General features: G+C 42.3%; 1 protein-coding gene across 1 annotated transcript in view; it reads right to left on the reverse strand.

The window, feature by feature from the left end:
* Positions 1-15,662, reverse strand: part of VPS53 (VPS53 subunit of GARP complex) — a 134,250-nt gene that overhangs the window by 82,979 nt on the left and 35,609 nt on the right. The window contains exons 5-7 of the mRNA XM_090257191.1: positions 11,647-11,733; positions 6,784-6,899; positions 4,859-4,978 (exon numbers count right to left, since the gene is read on the reverse strand). Of these exons, the coding sequence (XP_090113317.1) occupies positions 4,859-4,978; positions 6,784-6,899; positions 11,647-11,733 (323 nt within the window). The remainder of the gene's footprint in view (positions 1-4,858; positions 4,979-6,783; positions 6,900-11,646; positions 11,734-15,662) is intronic.

Raw genomic sequence — 15,662 nt, forward strand, 5'->3', positions numbered from 1 at the left:
AGATCAGGATCATAAATTTTAACAAATAAATAAAAAGGATGTCTTCTAGAGTCGAAACAAAAAAAGACCCAAATGATAAAAGGAGCTGTGAATTAAGACTGAAGGCCACTGAAGGAAGATTTAAGTTCAGTTGGAAGACTGTGAATATGAAGACTAAGTTACAGTGAAAACCAGTTAGAAAGGGAAGGTCAGTACAGGACACAGGGGTCTGCACGTACACAAGGAGCTCAACAAATAGTTGTTGGGATAAATGAAAGGAGAAAAGAGAAGCAGCTGGGATAAGAAAGGAAGTCTGCACCACTGCCCCCTGCCTCTCACGTCTTCACGCACCAGCCAGCCTCACGCCTCAAGAGCTGGAGTGGAGCAAGGCTCTGGGGCTGCTGCTAAACTGCCCTGAGCGCAAGGCAAAGATTTTATCTTTGCTAAAAGCATCATAAAATAGTGTTCTTCCTTTCTTAGTCTCCGCCCTGTTACTTTGGAATTAAATTTATGAAGTTTCTACAAAAAGTGAACAACAGGTCAAAACCACAATTTCTTTGGCTACTAGGCAGTGCCTAGCAACCTAATTTTTTTTTTAATGAGAGGATATGCAGGACCCAAAATAGTCTGATTTTCTGTGGCATAGTCAAGTATGCCTTTATTTTAAATACTTGCCAGGGTTTTTGCACTACCTTCAAAACTTTTAAAACCATTCTGATAGGTGGGTTTGTAGTCTTTTTAGTTAGTTTTCAAGAAACAGAAATAAGGCTGTTACTGGCATAGCCCCCAAATCAGAATCAAGACCATCCATCTAGAGCTTCCCAACAGACAATGGGAAACATTTCTGATAGGAGAGAAGAGAATAAGCTTTTGTAAAATTGTACCTTGGAGGTCTTGTGACTCCACATAATAGGCCAGGTAGACAGACTGCCCTGGTGCCAGGCCACAAAACAGAGCCTCCAGAACACCAGGCCCCTCTGTTCCTATTCTCCTCTCAGCAACCAGAGAGAGCACTGTTCCCTCCTAAGCCACAGGGATAATTCCTGAAGGGGAAGCCCCACTCCCAGGTAGGGACATTCTAGGCCATATTCTCAGGGGTCCTGGGCATCTCAGTGATACTGATGGTTCCAACTCGGCCTCTGTCACCCCACCATCCATTAACTACATCTTCTTGCTGGGTTTGAAACTGGGGTGCCTGGAAAGAATCAGAGGCTTGGTACTTCCAAGTGCAGAAGAGAGTGTGAAGTGGCAGACTGTGGTTCACAGATCCCTTTGCCATCTTCAATCCATTTTCAAAGTCACCTCTTGAGACAGTCTAGACTTAGCTGTGCCACTAGTGAGCTACGCATGATCATAAGGAGGTCATTTTCCCTACATGGGCCACAACTAAGCACGGTTGTAAAATAAGAGGGTGGGGGAGAATGCCTGTATGAGACGCCTTTCAGTGTCCTCTCCAGTACTGATTATTCTACAGTACCCATCGTACAGCGCTAGCTGCCAACAGCATCCATCTTTACAGGTGACTACAGGTCAGATGTATAATTAATGTTGGAGCAGGAGAATAAGCTTCCTCACGTAAATATTTCCAAGTGTAGTTTTTGAATGTCTATCAGTACTCAGATGAAAGAGCAACCATTTTCCTTATCCACATTAATGATGGTCTGTAAACCCAAACCACGATTCCATGTATTTTCAGGGTGAGATGTGAACAGTAGTCTTTATGATCAGTTGCCTAAATGGGATCTTAGAAAACAAAAATCACTTAAAAGAATCGACCTTCAATTTAACTCCTTTATAGTCCTTCTAACAATGAAAAGTAAATGCCTACTCTAAAGAGATGGATCAAATGAGATTCTGTTGGCAGAGCATATATATGTACAGAGCTACCAAGATTTCCTAGTCATTTTTATGAAAATCAATCTACAACTGATAGAGAATGGGGTAGTAAATAAATATCCTCCTGGCATCCAAATAAGCTCAGCCAGATTGAATGGTGGCAACTCAGTGCTGATCACTTTTAGGAAATAAAAGATTCTCTGTGCTGCCCAGAAAGTTCAACCAACTGGTTTCTAGCATCCTCCATGTCACGTGACTAAGGGTTGCTTAAAGGTGCCCTTTCCTAAATGTGCTATCAGTTTTTATAAAGGGGTGGTAGCAAAGGGGCAGTAAATTATGAAAATTGTTTAAACATTTGTTGATAAGTAACCCCAATGTTTCCATTACCTTGTGAATGACAGTCCCAAAGGAACCACCCACAACAGTTCACAACAAACCGACCTCCCAAATACAGTCTATCCTGTGGTTAATTAGCCACATTAGTATGAGATGCTCCATCTCCAAACAGACAGGCTCTCTAATCTCAACCCAGAATCTCAGAGTGACTCAGCTGGATGCTTTTGAGATCATCAGGTACAACCCTTAAACTTTTGAAACTGAAGTTCTTTCAGAAGGAACTTATCAAAGACACACAGGTAGGCAGGCCTTTTTATTCTCTTTTATTTTCTTTTATCACTGCACCACGTGATCCCAATCAGCCAAGTATCTCACACACGTAAGAGATTAAGAAAAGCCCTGAAAATATTTTTTTAGTCCAAGGGTTTCACAATTTTCAAGAGAATGCAAGAGTTTTCCATTCTTCCTCAGGAAACATTGACTAATTACTAGAAACATTTGCTTTCATAAATATTCTTAAGCCAGGAGGATTTGTAATGTAAAGATGACATTTAAAAAATCTTTCCTTCAATGCTATATAATGTTTAAGCATTTTCTAGAAGGGCAGTTGGGGAAAAAATGGCTATATTCAAATCAAGGTCCATGAACTTCCTATTTCAAATGTACAGGCAAAGATTTCAAAATAAAACCTTTTGTACAATTTCTACAACTTATAGACAGCAAAGTATTAGAGAAACTGAAGCAATGCATAGGGTATAACTCTCTCCCCTCCTCCCCAGACAGGCAGCTATTTCTATCATTGCCAGATGGTTCTACCATCACCATGTAAACATCAGGAAGGAAAATCACCAGAAATGATGCTACAAATAAGAAGTCTGGACTTTCCTCAAACTTTTAAAACCTCTTAAAAAGCAACTGTAGTCAAGCACTATAAACAAGAAGGTTTCTTCTCTTGTGTTATTTTTAGTGTTACTTAATAGCACATACTTTATATCAACCTACACAAAATTTTTACAAATAGATTTTCCACTAAAGGAAAAGCAAATCCTCCTGTATTTGCAGTAATCCTACATTATAATGAATGTCTGGAGCACTGAAATAAATATATTGACAAAGTGCTAGATTTTTCTCTTTCTAATGGGGATGTCATTACAACAGTGATCACATCATTCCTTCAAATTTATAAAACTACCTCTTTGAAAGAAAGTTGGAAAGCAGAGTCCTAAAAGAGTACATTTTCGTGTTTGTCTCTACATTGTTTTTTTATAAATAAAATTCAGTTCTGCTACATCCCTGCCATCAGCAATGTCCATCACACACAACCAACCAGTTGGTAACCGACTCCTGAACACACCTCCCTGACCTCATGGTATGGTCCTTATCTTTTCTAGTCCAGAACATAGTCTCAGCCCCCAGTGTTTTGTATCTGTAATCCACCAGACTTTTACAAAATACAAATAAGATCCTGCCCCTTCCTGCTTAAAATCTTTCACTGTCCACCAAATAAAGAATAGGTTCTCTTTAGCAAGACACATGAACTCTGACCCTACCTACCTTCGCAGGCTCTCACTCTCCATCATCTCCCAAAAGGCCACAGTGCTCCCTCTCTTCTATTCCCCCTTCTTCTCTTGGTGGTAAGATCCTATTGTTTTACAATCCAATTAAAACTGAAGTTTTCTATGACCCCTATCCTCAGCCCCTGAAGGTTCAGACTATCAAGTCCTCCTATAAGATCCTGCTATGCCTTATACAGCAAATATCAGGACGCCAGTTTTGTTAGATCCGTGCTATACTGAAATTTTATGTTGGCATCTGTCTTCTCTACACAAAAATGGTGAACTCCGTGACAGCAGGGAGTGTGTGTTCCTTATCTTTGTGCCTTCACTTCTCCAGCACAGGGTCTAGGATATAGAAGGCACACAGTAAGTGCCTATTAGGTAAATGAGGGTAAGAATAAATGAAAGGGAAAAACAGGTCAACTCTGGACTATCACGAGGGTAAGGGGAGGAGACACTGCCCCCTCCCCTCCTTCCCCATCCACTGAGAGCAAGCCTATCTCCCCAACCCAAGCTTCCTTCTTTCTCGCAGCTCATAAAGCCCTGCTCGTCTACTGTCTCAGCTGCTTTCCATGCCAGTGGGACATGGCGATCAGCCATCTCTAAGTGTGAAAGGGTTAGGAAGGACGAGGGAAAGGGTGGCGACTTTCCTACTATTCTGCCAAGCTCTGTTCCGACATTCCTGAACAGTTCTTCGGCACACGGAGCACATGGCGCAACCTCCCCTTCCTGCCCCAGAGCCTTACCAATAACAGAAAGAGTTTAAGAAAAATCCAGAACCATATTTTTAAAATGTGGTAGACTAGACATTCTGAGTCTTGTGGCTGTTTGTTACAAAGAAACAGACAATTGGAATAGTTTCGCTCACAAAGGCAGATAACTGAGGTGTTCAGACATACAGCTCGTCAGCTGCCGCTGCGATGATGGCAGGCCAGCAGACAGCTGGCTCAGGCGCTTTGGAGGACACGGTCAGGAGTCAGTCAGGCTGTGGCAGATGGGACGCCTGCATCACATGGAGTTAGATCGGATGACATTTAAGGGTCTTTCTTATAATCAGATTCTATAATGAATATGCTGAGTGAAGTGCTTAAGCACTTCCTAGTACCATCTTTTCCTAAAAGGGAAGGTCATTTTCTCCAATGACATTTTACCTCTCAGAAAGCTGCCGGATCTGTGGAATTCCCATGTACTTGTGGAAGTGCTCCAGGACATTCATTACACCCTGAAGAAGATTAGCAACTTCTCCGTACTGTCTTCGCCTGGTCATGGCTCTGCAAGGAAGAAAAAAGTTGAGAACTCTAAAAAAACACTAAGGACATAAGATACAGGTGTCTAAAACAAACATCAACTTGATTTCATAAGCATTTACTGAGCACTGAAAAAGTATGATGCTGTGCAGTTGGTGGTGGGGAGAGGGAATAAGACCATGTCAAAATCCTCAAGGTGGTAACATTTACTCAGGAAGAGAGCCAAATACACATCTAACTAATACCAAAGAGGATGAACTGAGTTCGAAACAGAAGTATTAGTTATGTGCTTTTGGCATGGAGGGTGTTCAAAAAAAAAAGTGTGAACAATGGATTCTCATTGGGTTGGGGAGGGAAAATCTGAAAAGACTGAATTTGGGATTGGGTTATTAATGGGATTAGCAGGCTTTTGACATAGAACAAGGGTAAGGATGTTACCATTTGAAGATTCCCAGGATACAACAAAGGGCATTTATGCGCATTTACATGTTAACATCAATCTGTAGATTATAAACCATGTTAAGCAACTCTGTCAAGTATGTCGACTTTCCCTGTTGCAAAGGTTAATGAAACATAAAAAAAAGGATGTTGATAAAATCAAGAGTTACACACATCAAGGAAGGACAAACTATTAGATCGAAATCTTTTGTTAGGGTTGGGCTTTTAAAATAAAAGTATAATTTATGACTTCCCTTAAGAAGCATTTTAGAAGCTAGGATCAAGTTCAAGCCAAGATATGATGTCGCTCCCACTGCCTGGTCAGATAGTTTGTGGAAAACTGAGCATCTGAGGGAGGGACAAGGCAAGTACCCTTCCAGTCTCCCACTGGCCTCTAATCACTCTGATCACTGCTCACAGGAGAACCAACCAGGGTCTGCTGAAACTCATACAACCCCTGGGAGAGATGAGGAAGTAGTCTGCCCCTATCCCCACCCCAACCTTGGATACTGCATTTAATTTCATTGAAGATGCTCTTTCTCTCTCTACACATGAGATTACACTGAGGCTGGGGCAGGGGGAATCCTCAGCCCTAGACAGACCACAGGAGAGAACCGACATGTCAGAATCTTACTAACAAAGGAAGCCCTTACACTGTTTTTCTTCTAATATTATTTGTCCTCATGCATCATTCTCTACAGCTTCTCTATAAACCAAACAGGAAGCTACTGCATTTGAAAAAGTGAGTTGAGCCCTGGCTGCTGTGGCTCAGTGGATTGAGCATCGGCCTGTGAGCCAACTGTTGCTGGTTTGATTCCCAGTCAGGGCACATTACTAGGTTGCATGTCAGGTCTCCAGTTGGGGGCGCGAGAGGCAACCACACAGTGATGTTTCTATCCCTCTCTTTCTCCTTTCCCCTCTCTCTAAAAATAAGTGAATAAACAAACCAGGGTCTTTGTGGGTTTAAAAAAAAAAAAAAGTGAGCTGAATGATAAATCAAAGATCTGTTTCCACACGATACACTGAAAGACAGTGCAACTCAGCCGACACGGGCAGGAAGACTTGCCAAGGCCGAGGCTGTGGGGAGGGACCATGGACCTGAACCACCAGGTGGTCCTCCGTGGTAGAGCTCTGATCTGCCACATGGAAACGACCCGTATTATTGGAGTCATTCTCCACAAGCTTTGAGAGTGTCAGGCCGCTTGTTAGGTTTTGAACACCAGAGGGCACAGAGCAAATCTGGTGACTGCACATTTGAGACGGATTTGCAGAAAGTGGGGCAGGGTAGTGAGATTTCCCTGCCTGAGAAGTAAATAAACCTAGGATGCCATTTTCTACATGTGACACATTCATTTCCCGTGGGCCCCAAAGAGAAAGCCGACACTGCTCACTCGAGGGAGCCAACGCCGCCTGCCAGCATGTGCAGGTGGTTCAGCGTCGTGATGGAGGTGGTCAGGTGGCGCTTGGCGTGGTCCAGCTGCTTGATGTCGCGGGTGATCTCTTTAACCTAAATATTGAAAATGACAGGAGAAAACGGAGGAAGGTTAGAAAGGATGTAAACCCATCTGCAAGCAGCTTTCCGAGAAAATAATGCAAATGAAGCAAGGAAAAAACTCTCAGGTTACAGCTGAAACTAATACAAAATAATATTGAATGTAAACCATAACTGAAAAACAAAATAAAAAAAAACCCTCAGGTTAGCCCTCGGAGAAGCCATAGGCTTTCTCACAGTAGATAATGAAAATAATACCCAATCAGCCCATTTAAATTTAATTTAGCATTCCTTCAAATGCCTTTACCCAAGGTTATAAAATCCTCAGTTGTGAGAATGAAATGCATTTATTTTGCATCCCAAGCAGAGTGATCCAAACAGAAGCTTAGTATGGAGTATACAGGGCCCAGGCGCAAGCACAATGCACCTCCTCTTGAACAAGGTCAGAAAAGTATGCCTCCTGCCACTGGGACTACTCAGTTCAGGACAAAATAGATGGTATTTGTTTGCTAATTCTGTTCAGATGGTATTTATTCATGGAACTAGAACTTACTGTCCAGTCTCCAGAAAAGAAAGACTTTCCCTCAAATTTGAAGATTAAAATGTAAACCCTGCAACATAAGCTTAATGTGTAATGTCTTCAGGGAGTGAGAAGGAAATTGAGGAGTAAAATTCCGACAGTGTTGACCTGGCAGGTCCAAGAGTAAGAAAGTCCGTATTTGGGAATGCAAGTACAGTGGAGCCTCAGTTCTTGAACTTGATTCATTCTGGAAAACTGTTCGAGAAGTGATCGGTTTGAAAACTGAATCTTCTTTGTTGTCTGAGAGACACACATGACTGTTCATACAGGTATCCGCACGCAAAGGTTGTCGGGTAGAGAATAGAGACCCAAAGTTTTGTTAGACAACCGAGACTTTTTTTTCCATGAACAGCTTGGTCAAGAACTGAACTGTTCAAGAACCAAGATGTTCCAGAACTGCAGTTAGACTGTATATTTCAGTCACCAGAAAGGTATACTCAGTAATGAAGCAGAAACCATTCTCCAACTTCACTAACACCGAGGTGAAATCTTCCACTGACTGCCTGAGTCTGTTTGACCAAGAACATTTCTGAAGAGCAACTTGCTTTCCCAGGCTCTTGGTACCTGGAACGAAGGGAGAGCCCTGATACCATGCACAAATATCTCTCCCATTAGACTGAAAAACTCAGTATGAGTTAAGACCTGTTTTTTTTTTTAAGTTGGATCACCCTGCATGAACTCAAAGATTATGACCTACACAGCTCAGTTCCACACCCACAAACCTGCAAAGATTTTGTAACCAAAAAAAGTAGGGGAAAAAACAGTAATAATGGCTTCCAGTCATTGAGCAACTAACACAAGCCTCATACTACGCTCAATGTTCTTCATATATTTACTTTTTTTAAAATTTGCCAATTATATTTTATTTACCACCCCCACAATTTTGGGGGAGAGTTGGAGTATTTAAAATCCCAGACCTCATATCATTTCACCGAGAAATACTTTTTTTTTTTCTGGCTCCAGAACCTATACGTTATTTTTTAATTTTTTATTATTTTTTAATATGCTTTATTGTTCATGCTCTTACAGTTGTCCCAATTTCTTTTCCCTTTGTTCCCCTCCACCCAGTGGCCGCCCATCCCTCCAGCTGTCCCCCACCCCTTAGTCCATGTCCACTGGTTGTGCATATAGTTCTACTCAACATCTTATCTACTCCACTCCCTCCTACTATGCTTCTTAACTCCTGTACCATCTCCCTCCCTTTCCCCCATCCCCCTCCCTGCCGACCTCCCCCCAAAATGTTCCCCATACCTATAATTCTTTTCCCCCTCTCGTTGCCTACTTAGTCTGCCTTTGTTTCAATTCCCTAGCTTGTTGTTGGCTGTTGTGATACAATTTTCATTTTAATGTTCATAGTTTTGATCCTCCTTCTAAACAAGTTCCTTTGACATTTCATATAACAGTGGTTTGGATCTGATGAACTCCTTCAGTTTTATTTTATCCTGGAAGCACTTTCTCTGCCCTTCTATTCTGAATGACAGCTTTGCTGGATAGAGTAATTGTGGCTGTAGGTTTTTGCTTTTCATTACTTTGAATATTTCTTGCCAGTCCTTTCTTGCCTGCAGTTTCTTTTCAGAAATCAGCTGATAGTCTTATTAGGACCCCTTTGTACATAATTCTCTTCTTCTCTCTTGCTGCTTTGAAGATTCTCTCTTTATCCTTAATTTTTGACATTTTGATTATAATGTGTCTTGGTGTGGTTCTCCCTGGGTCCAGATCTTTTGGAACTCTCTGTGCTTCCTGGACCTATAAGTCTATTTCCTTCTCCAAGTTAGGGAAGTTCTGCTTAATTATTTTTTCACATAATTTTTCAATTTCTAGTTCTTCTTCTTCACCTTCTGGCAGCCCTATGATTTGGATGTTGGCCCGCTTATAGCTGTCCGATAAGTTTCTGAGCCTCTCCTCATTTTCCTCACTTCTCGTTTCCTCTTTCTGCACTGGTTGACTGTTTGTTCCATCCCTATGTTCCGATTTGTTGATTTGATCCCTGGTTTTCTTTGCCCTCACTACTAGTTTCATATGTGTTTTTGTTCATTTCAGCAGGACTAGCCTTCATTCCTTCCCCATCTTGTTTAAGATCTGCTGTTAGGTCTTTAAGCATTTTTATAACCAGAGCTCTGAACTGAGCCTCAGAAAGATTTCCTATCTGCTGCTTCATTAGATTAGATATTTGCTCTCTGGACAGCTGCGTCACTGGGATCTCTATCATGATCTGTGCCATCCTGACTGTTTTGTGTTTACCTTTGCTTCCTGGGCAGGGCTGTCACACCTCCTATGCTATAGGGGGTGGAGCCCCGTGCACTTGTCACAACCAGGTGGCCCGTCCCACCACACTGTGGTGTTTTCTGTGGGGGTGGGGGTCCAAGATGGAATCCTGCCGTTCACTCTCCGCTGAGAGACTGGGAGCCTCCTCCTCTGTCCCCACCCCCTCCAGGCCTCACAGTCCAAGGCAATGGAGGTCTGCCTTCCCCAGCTTTGGAATTGCAAGCTGACGGGTCTGGTCTGCAGCTGGGGGTGCTCCCCAGGTGCTTCTTGCCTCCCCCTAAATACGGGTGTCTGTGCTTACCGCTGTCCTGCCTCCGTCACTGCTGCTGCCGTGGACAGCACAGCTTGACCTCTCCACCCCGGCTTGGCCCCTCCTACCTGTCCGGATGAGCACCACTTCTTTATAACTTCATAAGTTGGACTTCCATTTATTTTTGGAAATTCTGGTTATTTCTGGTTTTGCAGGAGTTGTATTCCTTCTTAGTTGTGGAGTGAGACAGAGTGTGTCAGTCTAGGCCTCCATCTTGGCCGGAAGTCTCCTGTGTTTGTTTGCTTCCGTGTCCCAGGGAGAGCTGTCGCTCCTACTATGTTGTAAGGGGCAGAGCCGTAGGGATTCGTCAGTACAGGGAGACCTGTTTCACCACGTTGTGGCACTGTATGTGGGGGAAGGGGTCCGAGAGGGAACAAAGCCGCCTGCCCAGCACTCGTCCCTTTTCCAGGCACTTCTCCCACTTTCACACCGGGCTGGCGCCCCTCTAGCTGCTGCCCTGGCCGTCGTTCCCAAAGGGGGTGGGTCTGCGAACGTTCTAGGACCGTGGGGGCCCTTTAAACAAGCGGACTCTGCTGAGAGACCAGCAGTTTCTGCCTCCGCCCCAACACCACTGGTCTGCACAGTCAGAAGCAATGAGGCTCGATTTTCCCCGGTGCTGGGACCGTGAGCTGCGTGGTCTGGTGAGGAACTGGGAACACTCCCCAAGTGTCCCTCCTGACTTTTTAAAATGTGTAACTGTGCTTTCCGCCGGCCTGCTGCTATTACCACCACACCGAGTCCTCTCTACCCTGGCTCCACCCCTCCTACCTGTCTGGATGAGTATTTCTTCTTTATATCTTTGTTTGGTGGACTTCCATGTGCTTTGATTTTCTGGAACTTCTGGTTGTTTCTAGTTTTGAGATAGTTGTATTCCTTCTTAGTTGTGCAGGGTGATGCAGCATGTCTGTCTATGCCTCTATCTTGGCCGGAAGTCCATATACTTACTTCTTACAACTCTTTGAGCTAGATGTTATTATTCTTATTTGCAGTTAAAGAAACTAGAACTCAGGGACATTATATTACACAGTCAGAATCTCAGCCCAGGAGCTGGCATTTCATAGTGCCTCCCGCGGAGTATGTGTGGATTCTTGGTGAGCACTGGGGTCTTCACTGTACATCACTGGAGGACATGTACTTGTAGAGAGAGAACTTAATCAAAACGATAAGCATGTATCACGGGCAGGATACATTCGCTTCCCAGATCCTGGACCAGTTTTCATGTGATACCAAGTTATATATTGTATATCTTAATAATAGCTTACATTCACTGAGCAACTAACACAAGCCTAGTACTATGCCTGATGTAAAATACATGATATAAACAAATGCTAGACAAAGGAATTCAAAATGACTAGGGAACTATTGGGGAAAGGAGAAGAAAACTTTTCCTATGTAAACACAGAGCTGCAAATATGGGGCTGTAGGGAATGTGAGTCACTGCATCTCCAGCAGCTCCTCCCCCTGAAGTGATCCAGGATATATTCAGAGGGTTTGTTTTAGACACATGGGTGCTGTGGCTGACAGAAAATGGGAGTAGAAGTCATTATGATGATGAGATGCAAACTTCCTCTTCTGGTGCAAAAAGTTAGGAAGAAACCAAAACTCACCATTTGCTCTGATTTTTCTGCTTTGTCTTTGATATCTTTGATTTTGCCGAAGAGTTGCTGAATTGCTTTCTGGGCCTCCTCAAGTGCCTAAAATAAGAGAAATAAATGAAAAACCAGACAGCACCAGTCCCTACACTGTAATCAAGTCCAGCTTCAGAAGAAAATTAATAAAGTTCTCTTGATTCATTGCACTTATGCTGACAATTTTACTGGACCGAAGTAGATGAGATGGAGTCCAGCATTTGGATACAGGCAAATACTCAGGATTCTTGCCAATATGCACCATAAAGTTTTAATTTAAAAGTAAACTATTTCCCCCTATCTCAGTGATTACTACATGTACTGATGACAACAAATAAACAGGACATGCACATTGTGCATGCGTGTGCACATGGACACACATACATGTACAGTCACCTTAAAAACCTGTAGAGACGGAGGTGGCTCTAATTTGGGGCTGGGGAAGCTCTGAATTTTGGAAGTTCCAGAAGACTGTGCCTTCAAAAAAATCAAAACTGCCCATGGGGACTCCAGAGCTGCAGCAAAGCCTAAAGATATTTATAGTACCCCGCTTGGAAACCAATGAAGTGAAGTTAGAAAGGGACACTGAGCTCACGGTGAGCTAAATGTTTCCACTGAAATAAAAACCTGCGAAGATGAATGCCACACATTAAAAGTATTACAACCCACAGTAGCTTCTGTGAGTAGGGGAAGCAATATTCAGGGATTTGTGAGGGTGCAAAAGCCACACACGTGTAGAGCATATGTACTTATAAAAGATGCAGCAGCCAAAAGAAGAACTCATGCTTCATTTCATCAAAAGCACTTTGTTTATTTTGGATTTAAGAGTGGCCTGTCTTCATCAGGCCCACTAGCCTGTTATAAATGTAATGACAAGGCCAACGTAACACCAGGACTGTGTGTGGCCGTGTTAGCGTGCACAAAAAACCAGCCAGCCTCCCTGAGAAGGACACCCTCACAGAGGGAAGAGGGAAGCAAAGCTGAAACGAAGAAGGACAAAAGCTCTGATGGAATTATCTGAACCTCTGAATTCAGCTATGCCCAATGGAAGAGCTGCCTTTAGACTATGAACTCATACATCTTGTTTTTTTGCTAAAAATCCTCACAAAGCAAATTTATGTTGGCTTCCTCTGCAGAAAATTCCTTCCTTGTTAGGGGTAGAAATTATCTCACTTTCCTTCCCAGGTTTTCCAAGCAGTCCACTTCTGATATTGGGAATCCTTTCTTCTTCTGAGCTCCCTGCCCTGTGTGCAGCTCAATTCCAAACACAGTTTTCTTTTGATCTTCTTCCACCTCCTCTGGGGTTTACAGGAGTTTCACATGTGGGGACAAGGATGTTAAGTTGGTGCATGTGACTGTGTTATAGCTTCTGCAATGAAGCAGAAGCCCCCCTGAGAAGTCATCCTTTGGCCCGTTTGTGGCCAGGTCTGAAATGACACTATTCCAGCAGCTGCTCCACCACCTCACTCAGCTTCCTGCCATACTGTCTTTCTCGTTTCAGGACGTAGCACCCCGAAACAGATGTGGCATCCTGAGAAAATGCTCAATTTTCCAGCCAAGAGGCAGGAGTCTTAGGCCTGCCTCTGCTGTCACTCACTAGCTATACTGCTCTGGGCATCAGTTTCCTTGTCTGAAAAGTGAGGACAATAGCACTTACTTCCAGGGTTCTTGGAAGACTTAATGATATAATAAGTGTAAAAAGCTGCATGAATATTAAGTTTATTTCCAGGACTTATGACCAACGTAAACAAATGCATGTATGCATATATGTATAGACAGAGACACATATATAATATTCTCCTCTGACAATTTTCCCTCTCACACACAATCTCTAGACCCCCCTACTAGCTACTCATCCTGTTTTAGCCATTCCCTGAGTGAATCCATGCCCACCCCACCCACCTCCCCGCCCCTCCTCCACAGCACTAATCATCAGGGAAAGGCAAAGCAAAACTACAGCGAGCTATCACCTCACAGCCGGCGGATGGGCTATTCTCAGAAAGATAACAAACAGTAAGTGATGTGAAGAAAAGGGAACCCTAGTGCACTGTTGGTGCGGTCACTACAGAAAACAGTATGAAGATTCCTCAAAAAATTAAAACTAGCACTACCATATGACCCAGTAGTTCCACTTTTGGTATCTACCTCCCCCAAAACCCAAAACACTAATTTGAAAAGATATATACACCTCTACGTTCATTGCAGCATTATTTATAATAGTCAAGATATGGAAGCAGCCTAAGTGTCCGTCAACAGATGAGTGGCTAGAAGGTGTGCTACATATAGACAATGAATGAGATCTTGCCATTTGCAACAACATGGATGGATCTAGAGGGTATTATGCCAAGTGAGATAAGTCAGACAGAGAAAGACAAATACTGTACGATTTTACTCATATGCAGAATGTAAAAAACAAAATAAACAAACATACAAAATAAAACAGAAACAGGCTTATAGAAACAGAACAGACTGATGGATGCCATGGGTGGGACAGAGGGGGGTCGATGAAGGAAACTAAGAAATGCAAACTGCCAGTTATAAAGAAATCATGATGATGTAATGTACAGCACAGGGAATATAATCAATAATATAATAATAACTATGTATAGTGATAGATGGTTACTAAACTTATGGTGATTCCTTCATAAGGTAGATATTAATAAATGTCTAATCACTATGTTGTACACCTCAAATTAATATATTGTATGTCAACTATAATTAAAATAAATTTTAAAAATTTGTTTCTAATATTCATCTCCTCAAAAGCAGGATACAAAATTCTTTTGAGCATTGACAACTGCTATACCACCCAATCTTAGGTTTCATAAGATTATGACAAACCAAAATCAAGTTCTAACAAAATAAAAATGATAAGGAATAAATGATCAGATGTCTAGTTATAACCAAAAAGAGTGAACTTCCAAAATAAAACGCTCAACACAGCTACAGCTACTGATTGTGGGCAAATCTCTGTTGTGTCCCATGGCCTAGTTCAAGTGCCATTTCTTCTCCATCCTTTCCCCTAACTCCCTCTTCCCTCCCAACACCCTCTCCCATAGACATACACGAAGCACACAGTAGAATCCATTCATTCACCATCTGGTGCCCATGGTCCTTGATGTATACCTCACATTTATAATAATTCTTTGGGGGTCTACCTTTTGGTTGGACTATGTGATCCTAGAGGGCAGGGACATGTCTCACTCACTGTGACTCCCTGATACCGAGGGCAGTGCTCAGAAAAATAGAGTAGGTGTTCAATGAATGTTTATTAAGTTGAATTTACAACCAACCAATCACGGGGTACACATACAGACACACACAGACACACACTCTCAGGGCCCATCAGGAAGCACACTGGCCACAGTAGTTATGGTTGTTCCAGCATTTCAACTGCAGACCTTTTAAGCAACATAAACCAGTTTTGCCATCTACATATATTAAACAAAATGCTGGGTTAATTAACCTAGGAAATTATACAGGAAAATAATTTTTTACTTGCCATGCCAACAAATTTTGTAAAGTTGTAGCTATAATAGTAAGTTATTATAAATTAATGTGTTTTTAAAAAAGAACTTCATTTACCTCAAAAGCCCTCTTCATTTAAGAAAGACATTTTTCAATGATGGCATCATATTTTTTAAACATTGGATTATAAATTTTCTTTCTAGGATAATTGCAAAATCTTTTTTTATTTTGGCTATGTTCTTCAAGAACTATAACCAATTTTAATATCCACTTTATTCAATCAACAACACTATACTGGAGATACAGGGATAAAAACAATTCCTGCTCTCTAGTTTATAATCTAGTAAGGCAAAGAGCTAGTAGGCTAATAAACCATAAGAACATTGAGATATGATAAAGATATGTACAGAGTGCTATGGGGTCCCAGAAGGACCATCATCAATATTGGTTTGTTGGTTTGGTAGGAAGAGAGACAGAAGGAAGGGAGGTCTAAAGAGACTTCTGGAAGGAGGTGACAACTTTAAAAC

Source organism: Furipterus horrens, unplaced genomic scaffold (genome assembly GCF_987537825.1).
Source record: "Furipterus horrens unplaced genomic scaffold, mFurHor1.1.pri manual_scaffold_11, whole genome shotgun sequence".
Classification (NCBI taxonomy): domain Eukaryota; kingdom Metazoa; phylum Chordata; class Mammalia; order Chiroptera; family Furipteridae; genus Furipterus; species Furipterus horrens.